We start from the raw sequence: 27,701 nt of genomic DNA, 5'->3' as shown, positions 1-27,701 counted from the left end.
TGGAACATAAACTTTCTATGAACAGTGCAAGCATATTTCTGATCGTGGTACATTTTGTTAGCACAAAAATAGACTAGTGACACTGCTAAGATACAAAATCAGTCTGTTTTTAGTATTGGTTGTTATATTGTGTGAAGTAAAGTTCTAGTTTGCATATAAACTGCATAAGAATTAATGGGTGTAAATAATGTGAATAATTATGTTTCATGTAGCCTTTTTCCTAAAAAAATTTAACTATAATTGTCACTTATTGTGCGGAAAATTCTGTCAGTCGAGGGTCGAGCTAGCCAGTCTTACAAAACGCGCCGTTATTAATGTTCAAATTCAGTATTTTTGCAGAAATCATAACGGTCGTGTTTGCTCAGTGATCGTCGTTGGAGCTCCGGCTTCATTCCCGCCGGTCATGGAGCAAAGGCGGCTGGTTTCCTTTATTGTAGCTGTATGTAATCGGGTTGATTTAATCTAGTAAACTGTTGCGTTTGCACAGTTTCCATGTTGCGTTTCTAGGTTTTGCCCATAAGGTGCTGGCAATCCTAGCTTGCTGTACTGTTACGCTTGCCAAATGACGTGTCTTGGTTTTGTACTTAGGCGTCGCCTTATTCGTAACAGTATTGCCATTTGCTAAATGAATCCGCAACAGTATTCGCTTTTAGCTTAGTTAATTGCCGGTAATTCGTTGTAGGCTTGTTCTTCTCTCGGCTAATAGGATTTCTCTTCAGTTGACAGTTGCTTCGGCATTCCCTGTCATCTGTTAAGTGGCCAATATCTTCCATACTTCTATTAATAATTATGGCAGCTTACTACTAAGTATTCATAAATATGACTATACAATGTGTAATGTTATCTTATCTTGGCTAGTAAAGGCCGTAATAAATTATTAAACTTACAGAATTTTGGTTTTGTGTTGTGTCAAGTTCTGACACAAAGTTATCACTTTATCAGCTTCTGTCCGCTCGCTCATATAAAGATCTGTCGTCAATATTTAAGGGGATGGACGTCAGTCCAGAAATAATTAGAGCGTCACGGGTTATGCTGTCGCTGTGGCGGCAACGTCCATTAAACATCAAATCTTGCCGGTGTCTGTTGTCCATTTGTCATGTGGTTCTCGTCCGGTTTTCAGAATGATAAAATAAATAAAGATTAATTAATAAGGATAGATTTCCCGAAAGCACAAAGCACAGCAGCACAACCAGACCCATATATCGCTATGTATAGTGTTTCTTTTTTATGTATGCTTGTTCTGTCTGTGTATGTATTTATATTTCTTGTTCCTGGACCTGACTACCCTTGTTCATTATGCCAAAGAAAACTAAGATAAGATATGGTTGAAAATATCTGACCCAATGAGTCAGGAGATATCTGACCCACCGTTTATGAACAACGAAGTAAAATAAATGCAATATAAATTCAAATGTAACCAAATTTGGCATAAGTTGGAGATGTAAAACGATTTTAGCCAATCGCCTATAGAACATGTGTTAAGACTGGGATACTGATAAATTTAGTAGATGAATATCTGGCATGCAAGTTGTTCACTTCCGTGAAGCTGATCAGTGGTTTTCCTACAGTAAAAGTAATAATTTAAATATAAACATGAACCCGATTACAAATTCTTAAACTACGCTCTGCGAGAAGCACTGCTCCTCTAACTGACATGAAGTATTTTGGCATCCGGAGCACTTCATGCACATGAACGCCATTGTCTGAGATAAAGTCCTTAATAAAGCGCTCATTAAACCGGTTTTTGGAATGCTTCCAGAAATACATAACAGGAGCGGTAGAACAGTGCTCTGCAATCAGTTTGTTGTACAAAACAACTGATGAATTGAAGATTTGACGACCTGCACGGGGTAGAACCTCAATGAACACGATATATTCAGCACCAAGTTTTAGACATTGATCCGCAAACTCAACCACAGACTGTACAAGCATGTGCGGTTCGACATCCCTTTTGCAAAGATCATTGCTACCAATGTCTAAAAGTACTGCCGACACAGACAAGTCCTTTACTAAAGATATCTCCTGCCATAACGACTTAGCATGGTCTTTGCCAGTGATAACTGCTCCACCAACGCCATGTAAATATGTTTGAAGTCTTAGTGCATCAATATTCATATTTTGGACTTTCTGATGAACAGTCCATCTACTCAAATTTCTCACAAAAGAGTGTCCAAGTATCAAAATAGTTCGAGTCTCTGTTTGTGACTCAGATCCACCAGAAGTGTCTGGTAGAGATCAAAGAGAATTCTTTGTTTGTGGTTCCATTTCAAGTAAAACACTCTGATAAAGACAGGTGAGCGGAATATATGACCAAATATGCTAAATACACAATTCATACAGACAAGTGTAAAATAACGAAGTAAATGAATAAAGTATATAGTTTTGATACAAATCTGTTTAAAAATAGCTCCGAAAATCAAGCATACACAAATAGCTCCGACACTTGTAAACAAAGAAAGCTTTTAGAAATGAATCGATTGGTCATTTCGTGGAGCACGCTCCAACGGCGCTAGGCGATTGGCTAAATTCGTTTAACACGCTACTATCACGCATGTAGAACATGTGTTAAGTTTGTTTGTTTGTTTGTTTTTGGGTTTAACGCCGTTTTTCAACAGTATTTAAGTCATGTAACGGCGGGCAGTCAACCAAACCAGTGCTCCTGGATTCTGTACCAGTTCAAACCTGTTCTCCGCAAGTAACTGCCAACTTCCCCACATGAATCAGAGGTGGAGGACGAATGATTTCAGACACAATGTCGTTTATCAAATCGTCACGGAGAACATACGCCCCGCCCGAGGATCGAACTCACGACTCCGCGATCCGTAGACCGACGCTCTACCTATTGAGCTAAGCGGGCGGGTTAGAACATGTGTTAAGACTGGGATACTGATTAATTTATTAGAGCACACAAAGTACCAGAAATATAAATCAATTTATACTCATGCTTCCTATAAATTACTATTTCATGTATACATGTTTAAATTATATATTTGCTTAATTCTTTATGTTTGAAATAATATACGTTCTTAGCAACATGTCGATCTAGGTGTATGCTTAATTTAAAGGACTTTTAGTCATTGTAAAGATATTGGCTAGAAAACAAATGACGGGTTAGCTATTTTGTGCAGTATATGTATGAACTGTTTTTTTTATTCCTAGTCTTGGAATCGAGAGCAGGTTAATTGTGATGGATGAATTCAACGGATCTTCATGGACATCGACACAAGAGTTTGCAATGCCACCTCACATTAAGCCAGGAGAAAAATTGTAAAGTTTCGTATAAAACTGAGGGAACCTCATTTGAGGTAAGTCGTTTTATTGCCCAGAAGTGATGGATATAGAACTCACAGTGTCTGTCTGTGCGTCTTTATTTCCGTCACAGTTTTAGTGTGGGATTCGTCCAATGCTTTTGAAATAAAGTGGCATGCATGTTTAACAATTTGTAGCTCACAAGACCCAGACCTACCTTTTCCGTTCCAAGGCAATACCATTGACATTATAGATCATTCTAAATTCTAAAATTTGTAAATATCTTGGGCCTTTTCGACATTAATTTCACAATGGTCTCTATGCTTTTCTATTTGATTGTGCGATGATGGGACAAGTGTGTGTGGGTGTTGGAGGGAGAGGGGGGGCGGGGTGGGGGGAGGGGCAGTGGCTGCATGACAACTAGCCTTTAAATCCCTAAAGGAAGAAGTGCTTTGATACAGCGTCGGGTCCAAGGCTCTGATGAAGATCACTTCTTTCACTCCCTCTCACTTGAACCAAGAGAGCTCGCGATATAGGATCTTCATTTGTGATAACTTACATTTGGCCGTGATAATTGGATGTATTCCTTGCTTGGTCACTTGTACCTCAGCAGCCTTGTTCCCCAATGATGTTTTCGTTTTACCACACTTCCTTATGAGTCTGACTTTCAAGATACAGCCCCTTTGTCTTCATTCTTTCACTATGATTACTTAGAATGTCTGACATCATACTTAAAGCCCACTCATGTTAGTGTCGTCTCTTTAATGTCCCGTTCACGTGTAAAATTCTACTTGAAGTTCCGTGGAATCTAAATATCATTGACATTGCTCGTTGACGTAAAGTTTTTATTTCGCCTACTTTCTGTTTTTCTTTTAAATTTAAGTCCAAATAAACATCACTATGAGCAAGTTTCCTTTAAACTAAAGTACTAATTGGACATTGGATTTCCTGACGGTCTACTTGTCTTCCATTCTCTCTTTTACCATTGAAAATAATTTAATAGATGAATCTATACTTTATCTGTGACCAGCGAATTCTTGCTTACGTGCCACTATTTGTTTCATGTGTAAAAGAAATTCCTGGATGTTAGATAACAAGATAAATGGATAAATTTCTAAACATTTAGTGTTTGAATTGTTTTCAAAAATATTGGCAGCTCTAGACTAAAATTCAATCATTTTCATTAGTCATGTTAACATATTTATCTTGTTCGCGCATTTTAAGAAGTATCAACCTTTAACTTATGACAGTATTATGTCACTATCTTTGACATTCAAGTATGCGTGTAAACTAAAATGTTGCTATTTAAATAGCACTTATTATTTTGTATTACTTTCAGATTCGTCTTTGTGGCGCATGGACACACTGGTTATCACCTTCAATGCCACTTGCCAGTTTACAACAGGTTGTTATTGTTACGAGTTTTGATGAAAAGTCCCCGCTGCTTATTCACAGTTTCACGTTCACCGCTAGAGCATAAACCTATTTTCAATTTAATAATATAATGTGGGATCATTATTATACGTGAAGGACTATGTTTCGTTGTCAAAATTCAATTCAGATCCACGAATTTATATCGCCACGAAATAACCATTTTGGTAAAATCACTTTATTTCATGCCCAAGAAATAAAATGATTTCACAGTATATTCCGAGGACTGTCAAGTCACGGTTTTTTATGTCACCAAGCTGCGGTACGTTGGCATCCTGAATCATAACACAGGGAATGATAGGTTGAATAAATTAGTATATTCACAAATGCAAATCTTTTAAGTGTACCTTAAGTATATTTGCACAAAAAGTAAGTTTTATACTAATTACAGATTTGTTGCGACAATCTTGGTAAAACAGGCATGTACTAGACTGAATAAATTAAACAATGTGTGTATTATTAAATAATTAGTGATTAAAATACAGTTAATGGTTTTGTGATTCTTAAGAGCGTATGCACGTGCGAAACGTCCTTGAATTCCGTATTTGCATAGATACATTTAAATTATCTCTCACTTTTTAAAATACTTTGTACTTTGTTAATATTTTGGACGGTATTCATATATGCATGAATAACACTGTAAACTGTTCAAAGTTGCTTTTAAAAAAGTTGTTCATGTTTTGGTTGAATAAACCATGTATCTATGACATTGAACAAATGTTTTTTTTTTAAAATGCACTGCCCTCACTTTTAGTTCAGTTTCGAAAATGGACAAAGTCTTTTAACGAATGCAATGTGTTTGTCTTCTTAATACGTACGCGCAAGAAATTTCATCCTCTCGAATAATATTAAAATGAATCTACAAATATCGATTCGACAGAATTTACTAAAAATTAAAGCTTCTATTCGAATTTAATTAGTCTGATTAATTATTGCACCAAAAATGCATGCAGTATTTATGCACTTAAAATCCTCACTCTATCTTTAGAGTATTTATTTTCTAAATCAATAGCACATCAGATTCTATCGTAATCAATACTTTTCTGTACGTACAAATTTCTCGCAACATATCATAAATAATTATAGATGATTTTTAAACGTGACTCTTATTAAGGGTATGTATTGTAACAAATTAACATCGGTTGAATTAGGTTTTATCAAATTTAATTGTCCATTGATATTAGAATGAAAGAATCTTGAGCATTAATACTATATATTTTCTCCATTCTCTATGAAACTGAATTTATGTCACATGGAATGTAAATTGAATGTTAATACTGTGCAATATGTTTTCATAATAAGGTGTATATAATATCACAAAATTTAAATGAAACGCTTTGTTAAATGTAAACAGTGTACGAAGATCTTTGATAATAGCATGCATATTATATATTACAGAAGTTAAACATTTTATAGGCTTTTTAGAAATGATATGTATTTTATACATTAGTTATAACGGCGGTAAATATCATTTAACAATAAGTTTATTTTGAATTGAACTTCTGAACCAGTATTTACCTCAGATACATCCATGGCTGACATTTATGAAACCTCTTAACATTATACATAAATGTATTCTTGATACGGTAAAATGTAAAATTTTGAATAGTTAATAAAACTTTTTCCTAGCAGTTCATTTTGTTTAGACATTATAGAGTGTAAAGTTATAGACTGAATGAACACATCCTAGTCAAAGGGCATTACACAAGACCTACCCATTTTGCATTTCAAGATTACCATTTTAGTTTATCATTGCAATAAGCACAATTACAGTGAATGTTAGGGTCAAAAATGAAAACAGGTATTGCAATGGTTAAAGATCACCACTTCTCAATCTGCCGATTACAGGAAACCTAAACATATATTGCAAATGAATTAAACGGTGAAGCATTTTCGTAGAATAAATTCGTGTAAAGAATACTGATAGACATTAAAGACTAAGAAAGTAAACTACAGAATAAGAACATTAATGTTAAAATGTTAGAAAAAAAGCTTACGAAATAAATAGAAGGATGTGACAAAAAAATGAATGACTTTTTAACGGTAACGAATAAAATACGAAATACTTTGCAAGTCTCTAAACCAGAAATGAAATGCAGAAAGAAAGAATATAACAGTATTGGTGATAGAGAGACAAGAGATAAATGACAAAAAAGGTAATATACGAAGATGTAAAGCTTTATAAAAACATTTGAAAAAAGAAAGTGACAGATGAAATCGTCCACGATAAACTTCTTTGACGAATTTATTAGAAAAATATGAAATGAAAAAATTGTAAACACGAGAAAAGGCAAGTAATAAAACCTCCTTTGTTATGAAAAAACAATAGAAGTCCTGGTTCTGGCGGTGTCACCACAATCATTTGTAAAATGTTTTGGTAAGATTTTTGAAATTATATTTCCTAAATGTACATAATTTTTCATATGGGGACGAGAAATATCAGACCCGCAAACACAAGGTATTTGAACATGATTACCAAAATCTGAAAATTAAAGAACGCTTATAACTAGCGAATTTGCGGCTGATAAGCTTACTTAATGTTGACTGCAGAATTGCATAAAAGACCCTATTTTAACCGATTGTAAAGCGTTTTTCACGAAATATAAGTTATGAACAAACTGGAAGGGTAGATAAACTGGTGAAAAGGTGCGCCTTGTTTTTGAAATTATAAAATACCCCGATAAATGAAATTTGTACTGTTTTCAGATGATGAAAAGGCATTCGATTGTTTAGGCCATGTTTTATAATATAATGTTTCAAGCACTTTGATTTAAATATCATTCATGAAATAGGTACATCACTTTATTAGCAATATTTCCAGTCTAAAATAAATTCTTTAAGTTGAAAGGTCCGGAAATTTGCTAATTAGTTCCGCTCTTAAGTTGTTCGAATGTCGAATTAATAAATTATCATTTTTACTGCTGAAAATAGAACTAAAGACAGAAATAGTCAATTTCTCTATATTAAGAACATTTACTTGAATGATATCCTGTCTTCAAAACTTTTCTAAATCAAAACTGTACTCGAGGCATTAATAGTTTAAAGACAAATATATATAAGCTCAAAATTATTTCAGCCAATAAGCTCATATATAGACTAGCCTTTAAGCTTATCTACATTATCTCAGCCTATAAGCTCATATATAACTCAACCTATAAGCTAATATATGGGTCAGCCTTTCAGCTTATAAGTAGCTCAGTATTTAAGTTCATATAGAGCTCAGCTTATAAACCCGTACATGGATCAGCCTATAAGCTTATAAATAGCTCAATATTTAAGCTCATATATTGCTCAGCCTATCAGCTTATAAATAGCTCAGTATTTAAGCTCATCTTCAGCTCAGCCTATAAACTCATACATGGATCATACTATAAGCTTATAAATAGCTCAGTATTTAAGCTCATATATAGCTCAAAATATATGCTCATATCAAGCTCAGTCTATTAGCTCATATATAGAACAGCCTATTAGCTTATAAACAGGTCAGAATATTAGCCTATGAAAAGCTTAGTACTTATGCTTATATATAGCTCAGTCTACAAGCGCAAATACTGCTCAGCCTAGGCTAAAATGTAGCTCAATCTATAAGCTCATATATAGATTCGCACATCAACTTATATATGGCTCAGTCTATAAGTTCATATATAGATAAGCCTATTAGCATATATATAGCTCACTTTATAAGCTCATATATAGATCAACCTATAAGCTCATATAAAGCTCGGCCTTTTAATTAGCAAAATTCCGTAATTTTTATAGGAAAATATAAAACTAAGACAAAGCAAATGTCTTACCATTCCAATGGCCGGATTTGCAGCTATATTGAACAAAAAATCTTACTTTTTGCTCGCTAATTGCACATGCAGACCTAAAAGGTATAAATGTCTGGATCAAGATCTAGAAATATGATTTCACGAACTAAAAATATCTTAATATGATATCCTATTTCAACGTTCTACATCTTAATAGTTTAAGATCGAAGTTAAAGAAAGTATCAATATTAACTCAAGAGTTCTCATTTCCCTTACGGGTATTCCCAAAATGATGTAACATTTGTAACTTTATTCGTATTGATCTCTTTATACAATTATAATCTGAAGTTTTGAAATTTACATTTAAAGGAGATAAGAAAGGATAGAGGATAATATTATACAATATGTGATGTTTCCCAAATCCCTTTTCCGGTAGGTTAAGGCAATTCTCAGATAAGCTATGTATACAATCCTATGGACTACTGCAGACATTGATACACAAAAACGTGTATTATCCCTGTATTCATGCATATATGTTGTTAATTTGAGCTTTTAATACTCGAAATAGTGTTCCATCTTGGTTACGTGAAGTAGTTTTAGTGTAACCTTATACTTTGTTTCTCAAATGTACTTTCAACTACATTGTACAACTGATTTAGTAGAGTACATATGTAGCTTTTATTCCCTTAAAAAGAAAAATGTGATTTTATTACCCCCCGTTCACACACACATCCCATTATACGACCCTCTCCTAAACCTTAGGGGAAGTTAGGGCATATCGTTGTGCTCATGTAGGGCGGTCAGACTGTCTGTCGGTCCGTCTGTAGACACTTTGGTTTCCCACCAATAACTGGATAAGAAGTCATGCTTTACATGAGGAGTATACCTTACAAGGTTTGAACGTAACTACCACGTAAAGATGCTTTGGAACAGCGTAGAACGCAACCAAGGAAAATAATAGCAGAATCGGATCGACAGAGTCTGTTGTAAAGAAGTAATGAAATGTGCAACACACCTAACGTCCCCTAGCATCGGAAATCAAGCATAGCAATATGTCTATTTTAAAGCTTTGTAAATGCATTTTAGTTGTTTTATTGAAAACTAGCGTACCGTCTCGGAGATATTTAGTTTTGTATCAGGTGTGGTCTTATACACTAAGTAAAATAGCTATGAAAAGGCCAATATGTCAAATGTGCTTAAAAACACTGAAAATGTTCTCAAATTTAGATGGTTGCACAATGTCACAGCTCCTAACAGGAGATGAGACCTGGATATACATGTATATGTATGAGCCACAGCATCTCGTTGACAACAGTGGCTGCGAAAAGGTGACCATTGACCAGAAATAATTGGAAAAATAGCTAAAATGTCAAAACGGTTTTGCATTCCATCTTCTTCAACTCGATTGGTGGTATTTTTCAGTTACTTGAGACCTTACCAAGGAGAAACTACTCTACAGCGTTCACTTCTTGGATTTCTCTACTGCGGAAGTGCATGGAAGTCAAGGATAAATACTTTTAAGGGATGAACTAAACTTTAAGTCTGTACACAGACTGTTTATCATATTCCAGCACAATTGTCATAAATTTAGGAATGGCCCTCGTATTCATGTGTATATTAACACTGTTGAGCCATAAAACGGGTAAAAATTGTCGCTATTTTTGCATAAAAACATGACATGAGGACTAAATGTATTGTTTTCATACCTGATGACTGTACGATTCCTGTATAATGTTTAATTACCACTCTGTTGTTCTTGCATAAGGTCAACATGTTTTAAACAACCATCATTTGGGCGCACAAATGAAAACACTACCAAAAGCATGTATTTCATGTTTTAAAACTATTATTTTTATTTCTCGTTTTTACAAACATGACATTAACTACATTGCATATCACTTAAAAATTCGGTAAACAGGAACATAACTTTTAAAATAATAATTGCACATACGAGTTATTTTGAGTATAAACGTGTTGCCCCAGATAGATATGATTTCTGTGAGATATCATAATACAAACATACCAAATTGATATTTCCCAAAATCGATAATATTAAAACTAAATCAACCGATCACAAAAATCAGATGCTATTCTATATATTCATGGTCATCGATGAAAACTGAACCGTCTTCTTTTTCCTAACCCCCAATACGAAAGAGAGTAAACAAAGAGAGTAAGCGAGCCACCCATGTGTTTACAGGAAAAGACAGTGCATCTGGAGTTGGGAACTAATACAGCAAAACATATTTTGGATTGGATTGCATCTATTTTTGCTACAAAAAGAGGTTCTTTTATGAAAGAAACAAGACGCAATACCAGATGTCGATCTGAGCATGAATACATATTCGGCCCTTGCACAGCATTTAAAAAAGATAATGTATTAGCAGCACGTGTATTGACTTGTTATAAAGTTATGTCTAGTCTAGCAGCGTTAATTTATCATCTTCCCCATTCTCTATCCCACCCCTATGTTGATAAAGCTTTCGTGCACATATGTGCTAACTTTGAAATTAAGACAGGCTAGCATTATCCAACAGTGCCTGTTTTTTTTTTTTGTTATTAATTACATAAGTTTACAGTTATTTATGGTGGCTGGTTTATGCTATTTCGTATGTTCGTGGCGGCGAGGCGAAATGTCGAAGTAACGAAAACACGAAAGGCCGAAATAATGCTTATTTGTCGTGTGTTCGCCTTTCGACTTTCGAGGCGAATACACGAAGTAACGAAACATTGAAGGCGAAGTAACGAAATTTCAGAGGCGAACACACTAACTTTTGTATTAATTACTTTTCCTGTTTAAGTGAAAGATACAAAAGTTCGTGTGCTCGCCCTTGAATTTTCGTTATTTTGCCTTCAATGTTTCGTGTCGAACTCACGACAAATAAGCTGTTTTCGACCTTTCGTGTTTTCGTGTCTTCGACATTTCCACCCGCCGACACTAATAAATAAGCATTATCTCGACCTTTCGTGTTTTCATTACTTCGACATTTCGCCTCGTCGACACTAACAAATAAGCATTATCTCGACCTTTCGTGTTTTCATTACTTCAACATTTCGCCTCGCCGACACTAATAAATAAGAATTATCTCGACCTTTCGTGTTTTCATTACTTCGACATTTCGCCTCGCCGACACGAACACAGAAATCAGCTACCATAGTTATTAGAAAACAACGTTCACAAAAAGTATATTTTTCTTTAGTTTTTACCTCTTTCCGCTATAATTGCCAAAGAAGTAGGGCACACAGTCTTTTCTGGCTATGATGGCATATATCTGCATACGATAACTGATTGCATTTTAGGAAAATTAAAATCATTTTTGCGAAAATATAATAATCATTCACAAAAATATCAAACACTTTTCGAGGATTTCTTTTTATTTGCTTAAGATACAATCTCACTATCAGGTGGAAAATTAATTTTACTGTCCAATACTGCATACGATAACAAGCTATTCTCGCGGAAAAATGATAATAGTTTTCAGAATAGTGTTTGCGAAAAGTTGTCATGAAAGTAAAATCATTGCAGAAAGCTTTAAATAGAGCACCGCAATCGGAATTGTTTTTCATCTACAGTTTGTCGGATGTTTTAAGAACGGAAGTGTGCATAGGGATTATTATTGGCTTCTGAATGTTTTCACACCCACATTTTTTTATTTCTTTTAGAGATTTATTAAAGGAACAAAACTACCCATTACAAAGAGTTAGATCCCATTTAGAAATGTATGTTTTATTACTTTTCATTACCCCTTTATTATAAACATATTTAAGAAGTGGACTATTTCTTTTGATTTCAATATAATTTCTAGTTACACATTTGCATTTGATATATGGATATTTCAATAATATGAACAAAACAACAAGTTTTAAGTGTTTCGCTTCCAAATCTGTATACCTTCAATCTGTCTTAGTTGTGCAACCGAGATAGGTAAAGGGAATTGCATTTCTGACAAACTTTGGCTGTGCAATTTTCAATAAAATATTTTGACAACAAGAATATACAGTAGTTCTTCTATTCATTATATTCCTTAGGCAAAGTACATTTATCATATTTAATCATACGCTAAAATTGTTCTATCATATTTGGCCAACACGGTATACATCAAATTTTAAAAATACCTCCAGTGAAAATCTCAAATAATTTTGTATTAAGCACTCAGCGAACACAAAGTGCCAGGAATGAGCTTTCTAATCTATGCGCTGGTAAACAACTAATTCATTTCGGACCTATCAAGTTTTCAAAATTTCTGGAGCCCTGAATACATTGGATGGGTTCATTCAAACGCTAGAATTACTATTCTTACTAACACCTTTCTCATATTATCAAATATCATTTCTTAAATATTTACCCTTCAAGATGGAAAATGATGTTGTCGTTTCTTCTCCCGGTTTGCTTTTCCACTGATGTTAACTTGGTCATTAGTTTCATTGTCATCAACCTGTGAAACAGAATGAATTTGGTGATAAAAAGTTTTAAAAAGGTACAATTTGAAACTATATCCACCGTGTCCAACGTGTACGTTGCATTTACTGTGGGTACGCTGCATACATTGTATAGTGTACGCTCCATTACCGGCATTTCCTGTTGATTTTTTCACCATCCTGTATAGTGATATAAGAAAACCTACTTATTTTCATTAAAGTCCAACGTGTTCAAAGAAGCAATATATTCAGTACAAGCTGCAGATCATTCAAGCATCCTATGATGATGTGATTTGGGTCAGTAATTCACTAGTTTCTTCAAAAATTCGAGTAAACTGACGTGTTCAGTCGGTTTTGAACTCGGATGTTCATTTTCAGGTTCATTTTCTCTCTTAAAATCATTATGTTGACTTTACATCGGTTTAACGCGAGAAAAACATCACAAGCTATAACTTTAAATATATATCATGGCGTAAATTCATGTTTAAAGGGAGCTTTATGCCAAAATTAGCGATGTACGCACTATAAAACGGCGCGTCTACAGAAGTACGCCACATAAAAGGCCGTTATCTTTATCTAAAAATGCAACAGTTACTGTCATTATTGTCAGGAATTTCCGGGGAGAATACCTAAACCCCACCACTGCGTACTATGATAAATTCCTAGCTAAAGGTCTCTTTAAAATATTAATTTTAATGTCGAATGTTATCAAATAAACTTGACTAAATATATGAAATAACTGTGTTTGTAGAGTTACATTCACAATTAGATATCATGTATAATAATTTTCAGTCAATTGTCCATAAGCATTTACCTGGCACTCATTAATCTTCGCCAATATTTTCGGGCGTTTACGTAATCGTATCCTGGAAATAACTACATATGTAGAAAACACATTACACGATGGCGTAGTGGTGTCTCAGTATTACGCAATGTTATTGACATTGATTTTATCCTTATATTATTTCATGTGTATGTAACATATTTTACGAATTTAAAGTTGTTTTCATTTGTAGATTTGAGCCGCAACATCAGAAAACAAACATGCAGTGGCTTTGCGACAAGCATGGATATAGACAGTCTGCGCGTGCGCGCATTCTGGTCAGGATCCATGCTATTCGCTTATGGTTTCTCTATTTGCAAAAGGCTTTGAAAGCGAACAGCATGGATCCTGACCAGACTGGGTGGATATGCAAGCTGGTCTGGATCCATGCTGAATGCCAGTATGTTGGTTTTCTCATAGCGTGGCTCATTTTTACTTTCCGGAATCACTTACAACAGGAAATATGTCTTTCTTTCTTCTTAGATACTTTAAAAGAAAAATCGACAAATTTCTTCCACGGTTATCTTGGAAACAAGTGTTTTTCATTCAGGAAATGAACAAGAAATTATGATTATTATAGTTTGATCAGATAAGTAGGGGAGAACGCTGTTGAATGTGTCGCGGGTTGGTTGTGCCACATGTGACTTATATATTTATTGAAGAGCTTAGACGTCATTTGCAAATATTTTTAAAACGCCATTATTTTCAAATACTCTTCTTGGAAACAACAAGCATTGTAAACGAAAGGACAACGAAACTGTGTTTGAAATACCGATTTTGTCCGCTATAAGTAATTTTTCACGTGTTACACATTTGTGTTTTCACAGTTCGTTATCATGTAGATATATCGACACAAGATATATTATGAAATTCAGCATTTCCCTAAGGTTAAATGCCTGTACTTTCATACTGCTATACCATACAGAAAGGTAAGGGTGTACCCCGCATACTGTCACAACCTACCCCAGACGCGGGGCACCAGACGTGTGTCAGAATAATTTGTATAATTAATGTATTGCTAACGTAACACATAAGCACAGATAGTGCTCGACTCCCTTTTCATGCTATCTTTGTTATAATTATTGTTGAATTGCTGTTAATAATAGACTTTGGGTCATTTGTGGCTGATTTGGGTTCATTATGTCGATAGCTGGATCCCAGCATCACACATTGAGTCATATACAATAGTTAACGGGAACCAGACATTTAATAGAGCAGATACTCGTTGTAAGACGTTATGTTTAAATTTGGACCAATCAGAAACAAGTTCTAAAAATAGCACGTCTGTTGGGGTATAAATAGGTAGATGGATGACAGAGAGCTCATTCGGTATCCAGCGGTGGAAGAAGACACATCGAGGATTCAACTAATAATTTATCCCAGTACCTTGATAAGGAGACTATTGCAGTTACCCTGTCAGGGCGGATAAATTATTAAAAAGAAAACTTTGGAAGTTCTTAGACTAAAGAAGAGTAGCAGAATTTCGATAAGGTTTCGAGCTATAGGGCCAGCGCATAGGAGTTTAACCTTAAAGGTAATTGAATGCTATAGACGATAGCATATATAGGCTGAGCATCGGGAAGCTGAGACAGAGACCCAGAGTTTGATAATCTACTGAGATAGTAGGAGAGTTCCAGCTTATAGACGATTCAGCATTACTGGCGAAGTACAGCCAATGCATCGGGGATATACCTATATGGTAGTTGAATGCTTATATGATAGCATATAAGCACTGAGCATCCAGGAGTCATGGCAATCTTATAGAGTTTGAGAGGACAGAGGCCGAGCATCTATGCAATAGGACTCGTATGTTGTTGATTCAAAGACATTGTCTGACGGGAACTTAAACAAAAAGACCAGTCAAGTTAGAGTCTCCAGCCTATAGGAGTTTGAGCTAATTAGTTTGAAACACTTAGTGATTTACCTGATCCCTGAAATTGTCTAGCTCATAATAAGAAATCATTTACGAATCATTGGTACACGAATCATTTAGGCAAGGTAGCCAGAAGAAAATTCTGTATATAAGATATTTGGTCTCACCAGCTCTACGTTTTAACAAAGGATATTCTACATCGTTTGTCAGCTAGTCTAAGACATAGTCACCTTAGCGAATGGACCCAAACCATTGTTCAAGATACTAAAGGCGTTGGCATTTCCCTGGGTCATATAACCAGTATCCTGACAACGTGGGGCAGGTTGTGAAGTTGCAAGCGATGTTCACACTGGCAGTATTTGTTTTGTCTGCACTCTACCTGAAAATACGACATATGTTACTTGTGAAATGCATTTTCAGTTTTTAATTAATTCGTTCCGACACCGAAGATTACTTTACGAAAATATACGAAATGTTCACGATTCCCAAATAAAAACTTTATCGGGCAATTCTATACCGTACTGTTTATACAAAACAAGCATGTTTATTTTATCTTTCGAATAATTACTGTTATAACATCATGTAATTCCAAAACCGTTTATAATTGTTAAAAAGTGTAAATAAAATGAAAAAAATAGATGCGAGTGAAGACATACGTAATCAGCTGCTGTAAATATAACGGCCTTTTTATGCGGCGTACTTCTGTAGATGCGCCGTTTTATGGGGCGTACATCGCTAATTTTGGCATAAAGCTACCCTAAAACATGAATTTACGCCATGATATATATTTTTATTTGTAACTTGTTATACATTCTCGTGTTAAACAGATGAAAAATCAACAGAATGATTTTAAGAGACATAAAATGAACCTGAAAGTGAACGTCCGAGTTCGAAACCGACTTCACCGTTAGTTTACTCGAATGTTTGAAGAAACTAGAGAATTACTGATCAAAATCACATTTCCATGGGGAGCTTGAATGATCTGTAGCTCGTACTGAATATATCGCTTCTTTGAACACGTTGAACTTCGATGAAAAGGAGTCGTTTTTCTTACCGCACCACATAGGATGTTGACAAAATCAACAGGAAATGCCGGTAATGGAACGTATACGTTGGACACGGTGATATCACTAAAATTAAACCAATAAGACAAGTATGCCAAGGAGCAGAATGTCGAGCCCGCCAGCTGTCAAGTGTGACATTGACCTTGGACTTAGGGAGTTGGTTCTTGCGCATGACACCCCGTCTCATAATGGTGAACATTCATGCCAAGTTACATCAAAATCTCACCATGCATGAAAAACTACTTATTTTCTGGCGATTTAAACGTATGTATGTACTGTACATGATTAAAGTTTACCGTGTCTCTACATGCAAATATGCAACAAAAAAAAAAAAAACAAAAAAAAAACAATAACTTTACATGACTGTACTGTGATTTGTCTTCCATTATTCTGGTCCCTCAAACTTTTGATGTTTAGATTGCCTGTCACAAATATATAACGGCGAATTATTTTGACTAGTAACATATATGCCCTGTGCAGAAAACCTAGGATCTGTTTTACTTTGGTATGTCTGAATTCAGTCGGGCATAAGTTTTCATTAACCTATACCCTGCTAAATTTCAGTTTGGACAGTACCATCTATTTTTTCAAAGGGGTGTTCACTGAAAATTTACTGACTGAATAGCGAACAGTGCAGACCATGATCTGCCTGCACGGATGTGCAGTCTGATCTTGGTCTGCACTGGTCACAAAGGCAGAATCACTTTTCGCTAGCAGGCTAAAGGTTAACGGTAAACTAGTTGTGAAACTGATTCAAAGTTGTTTACATCTAAAATGCAAGACAGTAAATACTCAAAATTTATTTTATGCATGGGTGTACTACTATTGTGTGGGCTTAAAATGTAGATTAGTACAAAGTAGCTCTAATTTGAAATTTTTTTCTGTTGACAGGTTACCATGTTGTCTGCTGTTGGAAGAACATCTCTAAGGGACTGTGAATAGAATCTTTACCTTCTGCTTATATACAACGTTTACTCATGGGCCTGTGGCACAATTTCTAGCTGTATAAGGATACCATGGTGTTTGATATGTACGTAAAATTGGAATAAAGTTTCCATACAGAAATTACCTTCTTTTTACTTCCTCTTGAATAAAATATGCGCGAACTTCATTTAAACTCGTCTGAATCGCGTTTCACGAGCATTTTTGTGCATGCTTTAAATTAAGAAGAATGCTATAAGAGAATGAAAAATAATGATTAATTATTGATTATACAAGAGTTGTATTTGTCTTGTGTCAAGTTTTTGTTGAGCCCACTTGCGGTGAGCTCGATCTAGTCGACACTTTCGGTGTATGTGTGTGCGTCCGTCTGATTTTGTCCGGACCATAACTTATACATGCATGAACCAATCTTGTTTATATTTGGCATGAATGTTTACCTCAGTGAGAAGGTGTGTCAAGTGCAAACCCCATTTTCCTATCTCAAAGATCAAGGTCACAGCTGAGTGTCAAAGGTCATATTGAAGTTTGTCCGGAATAGTTTTTATATATTTTACAACTTCACATTCATTTGATGCCTGATGATTCTCTTCACAAGTAACATAATAGTCCAACTAATTTCACGCGGTCCTAGGAATTGTTGGGATATTTTTTCATATGAGCAGTATCCCCACTTGCGTCAGACACTGGAAAGACCAAAATAGTTGAGGCAATTTCCTATGAAATTTTCATCGCTGCCAATGATTTATATGTATGCTATAGGTTTAAATGCTGATTATTTTCACAAATTAGTCATAAAGTCAAATAAACTTACCTGTATTGAAAGTGGATTAAATTCCTCGATGATTTATGCCAAAATTATCAAATAATATACAAAATTATATGGAGATGTCCAAAAACATCATTATAACAGGATGTTTCGGGACAGTATGATAACTTGACTGTCGCTGTCTCAGGCTCTCAACATGTCTAAACTTATTTGGCAAGATTTCTTTCAGGAAACCTCTAAAACATGTGACGTCACGAAATGGCTTTTACTAAAAACAAAACGTTAAAACTGTTGATTTTATGTTAATCAATACGGTGGCAGTGACAAGTAAACATAGTTCCAAGTAAATTTTTGTTGCCTTAATTTTAATGGAATCACCTGTTCACACTGGCGCTTCTGTATTTTGAAATTTTCTTGTTGTAACATGGTGGTGGGGGGGGGGGGGGGGGGGGGGGGGGTAAGGGGGTTTATTATTAGACTTTTGGTGGCTTGATAGCATTTTATCAGTATTGATAAAAAATATGATATATAATCCGTGTTTTAACATTTATGACGTAAGAAAAACATCACTGTTACAAAAAAACTTAGACGTCTAGCCGATCACTCATTCACTGTCTTATCAGTTCTAAAAATAGAAACAACACCGGATTTGTATACAAACACGATCTCTCCTTTATAAAGACACGCATAAAACTAGTTTGACTACAAGACCCATAGCTGCTTCCAACAAATAATGTTGTTTGGTAACAGATATCAACATACAAATGGCATGTAACAGTTAGACACTAAGCATGTGAATTTATAGACTAAATAACCCTTTGTCAAAACCTTTAATTTATGGAAAGTTCGAACAATTTTAGCACTGTTAACAGTAAAAAGACTGCAAAATGTCGACAGTCTGATCTCCATGGTAAAGCAAGATATTTTAAGTAAGTCCATTTCTAGCCTAAAATGCAGAATTATTGTCCTTATGCAGCTCGCGTTGAAATTAACAACATAAATTACCGCGAAAATATATGGCAATATAACTTAAAGCTGTAATTTCAATAGTTTTAAAAACGTCATGACAAAACAAAAATAGTTGCTGTAAAATCTAACAACATACCTGCGGGTAGAGAAGCCATGATTTGACACATAATCTGCACAGGGCGCTTTTTAAATACTTCCACAATTTTTCAAAACTCCGATCAACAACATGAACGAGAGAAAAAAGGCACGTGAGCTAGACCTGTTTTGATTGGTCAATTCGAACACATGTCAGAAATCATGGGACAGAACTCTTTCGAGTTAATGTTACTAACCCCACGAATGACGCTAAACAACTAAAATGCAATAAAGTATTCACGCAATGAAATTATTTTTGCAACTTGTAATATTTTTAAGTTACAGTAGATCTAATGACGTTGTTCCAACGTTTTTACAACGTCGGAATAGCGACGTCGGCTTTTGGTCGCTGTAAAGCCGTTGGAACAACGTCGGGATAGCGATGTCGGACATTGGTCGTTGTAAAGTCGTTGGAACAACGTCGGATTCTGGAGCGCGTTTCATCAAAGTTCCTAGGACAAAATTTGATCTTAAGTCCTAAATTTTGCCCAAAATGCGTTTCATCAAAATTCCTAAAGTTTTTCCAAAGTGCAAAAACGGTCCTAACTTAGGAGTGCTCCTGGGTTATCCTAAGTGCAAATTATATCCTAAGTCCTGATGCATTGTGGGATGCTGAGTACATCAACACGTCAATGGCAGCGTTAATTGCATTGCTAGACGATAGAAATCGCCGAGCACTCCATCGGGAGCGCGTATTTAGAGACCACAGCGAGGTGCTAGACACGTTCAGCGACCAAGATTTAATTGCACGTTACAGATTTGATAGGAACTGTATTTTTGAAATTATTGACAAAGTCAGAGGGGATGTTACATTACCTACAAACAGAGGCGGTCACGTTATACCTCCACGTATTCAGGTTTGTACTGTACCGTTGTAACTTTATGTATCAATATTCTTTCTCCTCTTTACGCTACTTTTTGTTGCATAAACCTGTTTACATGAAAGGAGATTTCCAATGCACCGGTCACAATGACAACAAAGAAGTCGATATTCCAATAGTTTCTTTTTGTTCTGGAACATGTTTTCAGTCATTATTTTGTTAACAACAGTAATTGATTGAAGAATTTTTATTATCGACTAAATTTGACTGTCTTGTATTTAATATGATACTGCGAATTGGAAAAAACTACAAACGCTAGTTTGCATGAGTACCAAAGTCAGTTCGTACTAACAGCTGAAGGAGAAATTTTCTTTTATGAAAAAAAATATTGGAGAGTGAGGCGCTTCGGATTGCAAAGTTTGTTTCAAGGATACTGGACTGAAAGACTGAGAGATGTAAACCAATTACATAATATGTTTGATTGAACTGTTTAGTGCCTTGTTACATTTGGCACACAGTTCAATAACCATGTTATGGTTGGTAATTCCAACATGATCTACATGTACCTGGGTCTGGTTAAGAACTTAGGAGAATGTTCATAAATTGGATTGCATATGGGTAATTCTAGTATAAATGTGTAGTCATAAAGTGATTGGTAGTAACAGGTGAGTGACATATATCTTTAAAATTTTAGCAGTTTCAAACTGGCAGTATGTACATTTAGACTGTTTGTCAAGAACTGTTTGCATAGCTACTGTTACGCACAATAGGCACAAGCATTTATAACTTCTTGCCAAAGTACTAGCCTAAACATTCGGCAGATGTCCAAGCCTTCAGAAACTGTATGAGTGAGTATCCTGCCGACAAGAGGGAGATACTGTACTCACCCACTATCCTGTGCATATATAATCTAGGAAGTGTCTAGCCGTCCGGTAACCGGATGCCTAGCCTGCGTTCTAGTCGTCCGGTTACCGGACGGCTAGCAAATCCTCAGGGGATTTTCTAGTTGTCCGGTAATTGATTTCCTAATGAATAAGACATGAGTTTATATAGTTTTAATGTTATTTACTTGAGATATCGATACTTATATGTAAACAAAAGTTTGTGTAAATACATACAATAAACAGTTACGATAAATAACGGCATTATTCAACTGATAAAATGGAAGTTTGTATATTGTCTTTGTATCCCTTGTTTGTCAATTGGTACGATAGTAAGGTATAACTAGACTATATAGAGGTATAGCCAAGGGAAGCAATATTTATCTTTATCTTATTGAAATAGTTCTCAAAATTATTTGATGGGGGTGTTCATGAGATAGTTTTATACCACATACCTTGCATACCAGAATCAGTGTTTTTTATGATGTAAATTTCAATAAATGATATCTTGTTATTCAGGTGCTTGTTACCCTGAGATATCTCGCAAAAGGAGATTTTCTGTCTGAAGTTGCTGACATTCATGGCATTTCGAGAAGTTCAGCAAGCCGCATCATCCCAAGGGTGTGCAGATCTATTATTAAAAACTTTCCAATAAGGTAAACACCATTTTCAAGTTCTAATTATTTTTTTTTTATTCCGAGTTAATACTTGAATTTAAAAAATTTTTTTTTTGCTTAGGCATTTAAGGCCAGTTATAATTAAGAAATAATTTATAGCAAAACAGTGCTTTATCACTATTTATACACGATGGTCGGTTATATGTCGGGCGTAATAATTTCATGAGACCATTATAAAACTCGTTACATTAAAGTTCTGTTATAAGTGATGGCAGATAGTTGTGTGCTGCATAATGTTAGTACTAAGAAAAAGGCAGTCATCTTATCAAGGCCGTAGGGTTGGTTCTTGTTTGGGATAAGTACCAGTGGCACAGATAACATTTGAGCCGCGCCATGAGAAAACCAACAGATGGCATATATAAATACGGCTAGATGCAGAAACGAACTAAAAGGTCCATCCGAGTTTCAGTTAGATTTTTTATGCAGCGAATTGGATATATTTTTATTACATGTTTAAGCCAAATGAGCCGTGCCATGAGAAAACCAACATAGTGCAATTGCGACCAGCATGGATCCAGACCAGCCTGAGCATCTGCGCAGACTAGTCAGGATCTATGCTGTTTGCTAACGGTTGGTCTAATTTCGATAGACTTTGAAAGCGAACAGCAATGATCCTGACCAGACTGCGCAGATGGCACGCCTCATTTGATTTAAACGTGTAATAAAAATGTATCAAGGTCGCTGCATAAAAAAGACAACCTGAAACTCGACTGGACCTTTTAGTTCATTTTCGCGTCTAGCCGTATTTGTATATGCCATCTGCATGGAAAGCGACTTGACATATCACTATCGTGGCATCACACTGAATGTGAAACCATCACTGATATGACCTGCCATAAAGCTACTGTTCTTGATCTATGTATCACAGGCAAATCAATGCCAAGTGTTATTTCTGTTGGATAGACTATAGTCAGGATCAGATTAACTAATTTTATGTCAAATTACCTCCCTTTATTTCAAATTGAAATGGTATATCTCCGTAACTAATGAAGATACTGATCTGAAATTTCATTTATGTCAACTGATGGACTTGGACAATCAGTGAAGGTACATATTGACGGAATTATGACAAATTATCTCCCTTTATTTTTTATCTATTAAATGAATACACCTTAACAGCTTCTAATGAGATTGGTTAGAAACGATCATATCATTTTGAGCGATAGTAATCAGGTGAGCGATACAGGGCCTTCATAGCCCTCTTGTTTGTTTTCATGTTATCTTGGACAAGCATGAGTCTTGTTCATGTGGGTTCAAAAACTATGTCACCAAATCAGGTCGGAGAAAATACTTGTTTATACTGAAGAGGTCACACATTTGGTCCAATCTTAATGAAAAGTGGTCAGAATATTTATTTCCATGAGATCACCAGGTCAAACATGTTTACACTGTTACGGTGTGTTTCTCAGGTGAGTAACCCAGGGCCATCCCATTTGTTTTCAGGATAATTCATGTAACTTAAAAATTATCAATACAATTTCTTTTTAATGGTACAATTGTTTAACACTGCATTATAACATTGAGAATTTCTTTTCTACATGCATGTTTTATTCAGCATTTTTGGTACACATCATATAATCTGTAATTGTTTATATGGAAATTTTCTTTAAATAATTACCTGAAATTATCCCCAAATAAGTCATCATTCATACTTTTATAATGTTTGTCAAGGTATCATTCAGAGTTAAACTTAGACTATTTAAAAGCATTGCTTTCTTTTTAGGTATCCAACAGACCCACAGGCAATAACAAATATGAAGACTAAGTTCTACAGAATCGCTAATTTTCCGAATGTGATAGGGTGCATTGATGGAGTTCTGATTGGCATACAGACACCATACCAAGATGAGGCATCCTACGTCTGCAGAAAGGGTTTCCATGCCCTTAATGTCCAAGCTATAGCGGATGCAGAGATGAAGTTGGTTACACATTTGAATAACTTAAACACAGTTCTTGTCTATAAAAGTATAAGGGATTTTAAAACAGCACCTTTTAAATAGCAGTAAAGATATCAATAGATCCTAGCATAAATTACTGTTATTGTCAATTTTTGTGGGTGTTTTAATTATTTTCCCATTCAATTTTCACACCAAAATAGACGTATAAAGAGTTCAGTCACAGAGAATAAATAGAGGATATATTACATGAGTGTTTTCATATTGAATTTATTAAACGAGTTGAATAAAATAATAAAATGCGAGGTTCTACCCAGCATTTTATCAATTTTATTCAACTCGTTTAATATGTTCAATGTGGAAAATCACAAAATGTAATATTCTTTTTATCACATGTCAGCTTTTCCAATAGATACATAAAAAATTATACTTTCTTTCGTTAAATAAACAAGTCAATTTCAGCAACGTTACTAAAAATGATGTCGACGTCAAAGCTTAATTACACTAGTGTATTATCATTTTTAGCTCACCTGATACATAGTGGCAAGCTGAGCTCTTGTGATCACCCTTCGTCCGTCGTCAGTCTGTGCGTGCATCCGTCAACAATTTCTTGTCTGCACGATAGTGGTTTCATTTATAATTTTATTTAACCAAACTTGCACACAACTTGTATCACCATAAGATCTCGGTTCCTTTCTTGAACTGGCCAGATTCCGTTATGGGTACCAGAGTTATGGCCCCTGAAAGGGCCAAAATCAGCTATTTTGACCTTGTCTGCACAATAGCAGCTTTATTTATGATTTGATTTTTACCAAACTGGCACACAACTTGTATCACCATAAGATCTTGGTTCCTTTCTTGAACTGGCCAGATTCCATTATGGGTTCCAGAGTTTTTTAACCCGCATTACCGTAAATATTCGTGGATGATTTGAACATAGTATATGGTACTAGTACTTTTATGTTTTAAACCGTTTCTCGACATCGCTGCTCTGATGAAACAATGCATAGGCTACACTTCATACATGTCCAAAGATTATAGGTATGTAGTCACGGTCTTAAAGGGAACAAAAAATTCAAAACTGATAAAATGATAAACAAGCATTGTTTAAATATATAATTCAAAAAGTATTAAATACAAAGTGTAGCTAAATTATCCAATTTTAGGCGTAACATGTATACGTAAAGATTGTATTCTATCGACTGATTGTGTATTTTGCACCTAAAGGTAATGTTTCCCCTGTGCGCCTCGTATTAATTTGCATATGGCCATAGCATTCTTACGTCATTCATGTCGTACGTCACAATTTTGTTTCGGAGAATTTTACATATACTACATGTACCGGGATGCGATATGGTGAATACTAACCATTGTGAAATAAATTGGATATGTGGCGGACTGGAAATACTTCAGTAAGGATGCTAAAATACAGGTTATCTTTGAACCATGCGTTTGGAAATGATGTTTAATTGAACAAATCATCGTTTCGAGGGCATGGTGCGATTGGTGCCTGAATTTCACCGATATATGTTTGAAAAAAGCTTGTTTATTTATAACTTATCTGTAGAGGATCGGACAGAGCTGCGGGAGACTTTGGAGTGATAACAACTTTGATAGGTTAACAGTAGTGATGGGCAAATCGGTTAGATTTGCCAACCGATTAATCGGCATAATCGGACAACCCAACCGATTCGATTAATCGGATATAATCGGATAATCGGTTACTCTAGTTGCATATCTATAAGTTCACCTCACAGTGTATGTTTTATGTCATTACTTAAGAAATGATTTTCACAGACATCAAATATCCTATTTCTATTGTATCCCTTCATAAACACAAGTAAGTTACAGCATAAAAGTAAAATATTTGCGAAGATAGTAAACTTCAAATCAGGTACTCGTCTTAATTTCACCAGGGACGTATCCAGTGATATTGTGTTATTAAATTATTTGGAGCAAAAAAAGTATAAACGGTTTATTAATTCTTAGTTAACAACTGGAATGATTTCAGTTCCACAAAATAAAAAATACCTTTGCTGATATGCTTGCCTAAGTCTTACGGTATGTTATGCATACTGCCATACTAAAAAAGAGTTTAGGTTGATGGTTTTCCCGGCTTAATTTTGTATAAGCCGTTTTGTATAAGGTGATCACGGAAGACCTCGGTTTCTTTTGAGACTTTGGAGGAAGCCATTTTTACGTAGAGTAGTTTCCCTTGGCGTAATTGCCCCAAAGAACCGTAAATACAGAAAGAAAATTGTCAGAAACAACTAAATTATCCGTTTAGGATGCCAAGTAATTAATCGGTCAGGGAAAAGTGGTCGGCGATCGCGTTCATGAATGCAACGCCGACGATTATTCGATTGTCGCCGATTGTCGGCCCATCACTAGTTAACAGTGAGTCAAATTACATTTTGTTGTGAAATAATGTGCTCATTGTTGTTGTTTTTAAAATAAGAATCTACAAAATTACAGTTTACTCATGCATTGATTCGCATGTAAACGAAATGAATTTCGAGTTGCACCCGATGAAATTCACATGAAGTTTCTCGTAATAGATCTACTTCAAATTTAGAGAGCAAATTCCAATGGCGACAAGAAATTACAATGGGAGACTGTCGTTGAAAATATAAATTTGCCGTTTATTTGGGTATTGGTAAATATGTCACCCGAAAATCAGCAATAATTTGGTTTTTAATGTTTGGGTTTGAGCTAGCTCTATAATTTTTAGACTTGGAGTACAGATAACTTGACTTGAGTGAGAAATTTATCTGAGTCAGTGAGTGAGTTACTCAGTCGGAACATACCTCTCCACCACCTTTTCCCACGTTTTGGCTTTCCGCTCAGATGTCACGGTCATTGACAGTCTGGCCGTCAACACATCTTTATATTCACTAATTGCCTGGACCAAGGCTTCCACTTCTTCTGTGTTCCAGTTTTCTTTACGCTTGAAATAAGCCTTGGACTCCATAGTTTGTGACAGTTTGACACCAGACGTCAAAGCGCGAACGTGATAGAAAACACCGGATGTTGATTTCGCCGACCGTGATTTTACCTCCTTCGGAAGAGCAGCTCCTAAGTCCATATTTGTCTTAGGAACTTTTGTTGAAACGCACTTAAGAAAGTCTTAAGAACATCCTAGGAGCGGTCCTATCATAAAAATCCTAGGAACTTTGATGAAACGCTCCCCTGGTTACCGACGTCGCGACCCCAAAACAACTATAAAAAGACGTCTTTGCGACGTCGTGTGTTTGCTGGGGTGTTCGCCCTGGAAAGGCTACACTGTATACAACCGCGGACTTTTCAAGTCAACATTTAGCACTGGTGGTCGCCCTGGAGAGGGTGCACTGTATACAACCACGGACTTTCCAACTCAACATTCAACAGCGGTGGTCGCCCTGGAGAGGGTGCACTCTCTGCAGCCACAGATACAGCGGTGGTGGTCGCACTGGAGAGGGTGCACTGTATACAACCGCGCAAACTTCCAGTCAACAGCCAGCTGTTATGGTCCCTGGAGAGGTCACACTGCACAGAGGGGGGAAAACCAAGTATCTGACTTTCCGTAGTTGGAACTGCTTACAGGTTTTTTTTTCTTTGACAGCTTTTTCTAACCTCGCCCTCACATTTTAGAAATGCATGGAGTGCCTAGTTATCAATGGAAAGTGGAAGTCACTAGCGGCTCCAGGGTGGAATGGGGGAGGATCATCCGGCATGCTACACCCCCAGCCCCCTACCCACACACCACCCTTAAATCGCCGGAGCATACGTAGATCTAATTTGTATTTTGTTCTGGGTGATCAAAAGTGCAAAATTTGCGCTTTTTCCTATCGTTACGCTCGCATAAGTAATTTGACTTTTGTTGTAGGTGAAAAATATAAAATATGTATTTTGTTTCGTTCGCTACGCTAGCATAGGTAATTTGTCTTTTGATATGGGTGAAAAAATAAAATATGTATTTTTCTCGTTCGCTACGCTCGCACAATAAAAATCCCACAACGTTTGCA

At 35.7% G+C, this 27,701-nt stretch overlaps 1 protein-coding gene across 1 annotated transcript; it reads left to right on the top strand.

Annotated features, from left to right (window-relative positions):
- The first annotated feature begins 20,040 nt into the window (after positions 1 to 20,040).
- Positions 20,041 to 25,319, top strand: LOC123562148 (putative nuclease HARBI1). Its single transcript, XM_053520519.1, has 4 exons — positions 20,041 to 20,280; positions 21,645 to 21,781; positions 23,526 to 23,720; positions 25,265 to 25,319. The coding sequence occupies exons 1-4, from the start codon at positions 20,056 to 20,058 to the stop codon at positions 25,317 to 25,319; spliced, it is 612 nt and encodes a 203-aa protein (XP_053376494.1). The 5' UTR covers positions 20,041 to 20,055.
- The last annotated feature ends 2,382 nt before the right edge of the window (positions 25,320 to 27,701 follow it).

The sequence above is a fragment of the Mercenaria mercenaria genome, chromosome 12 (genome assembly GCF_021730395.1).
Source record: "Mercenaria mercenaria strain notata chromosome 12, MADL_Memer_1, whole genome shotgun sequence".
Taxonomy (NCBI): domain Eukaryota; kingdom Metazoa; phylum Mollusca; class Bivalvia; order Venerida; family Veneridae; genus Mercenaria; species Mercenaria mercenaria.
This window is presented reverse-complemented; position numbering and strand designations above follow the sequence as displayed.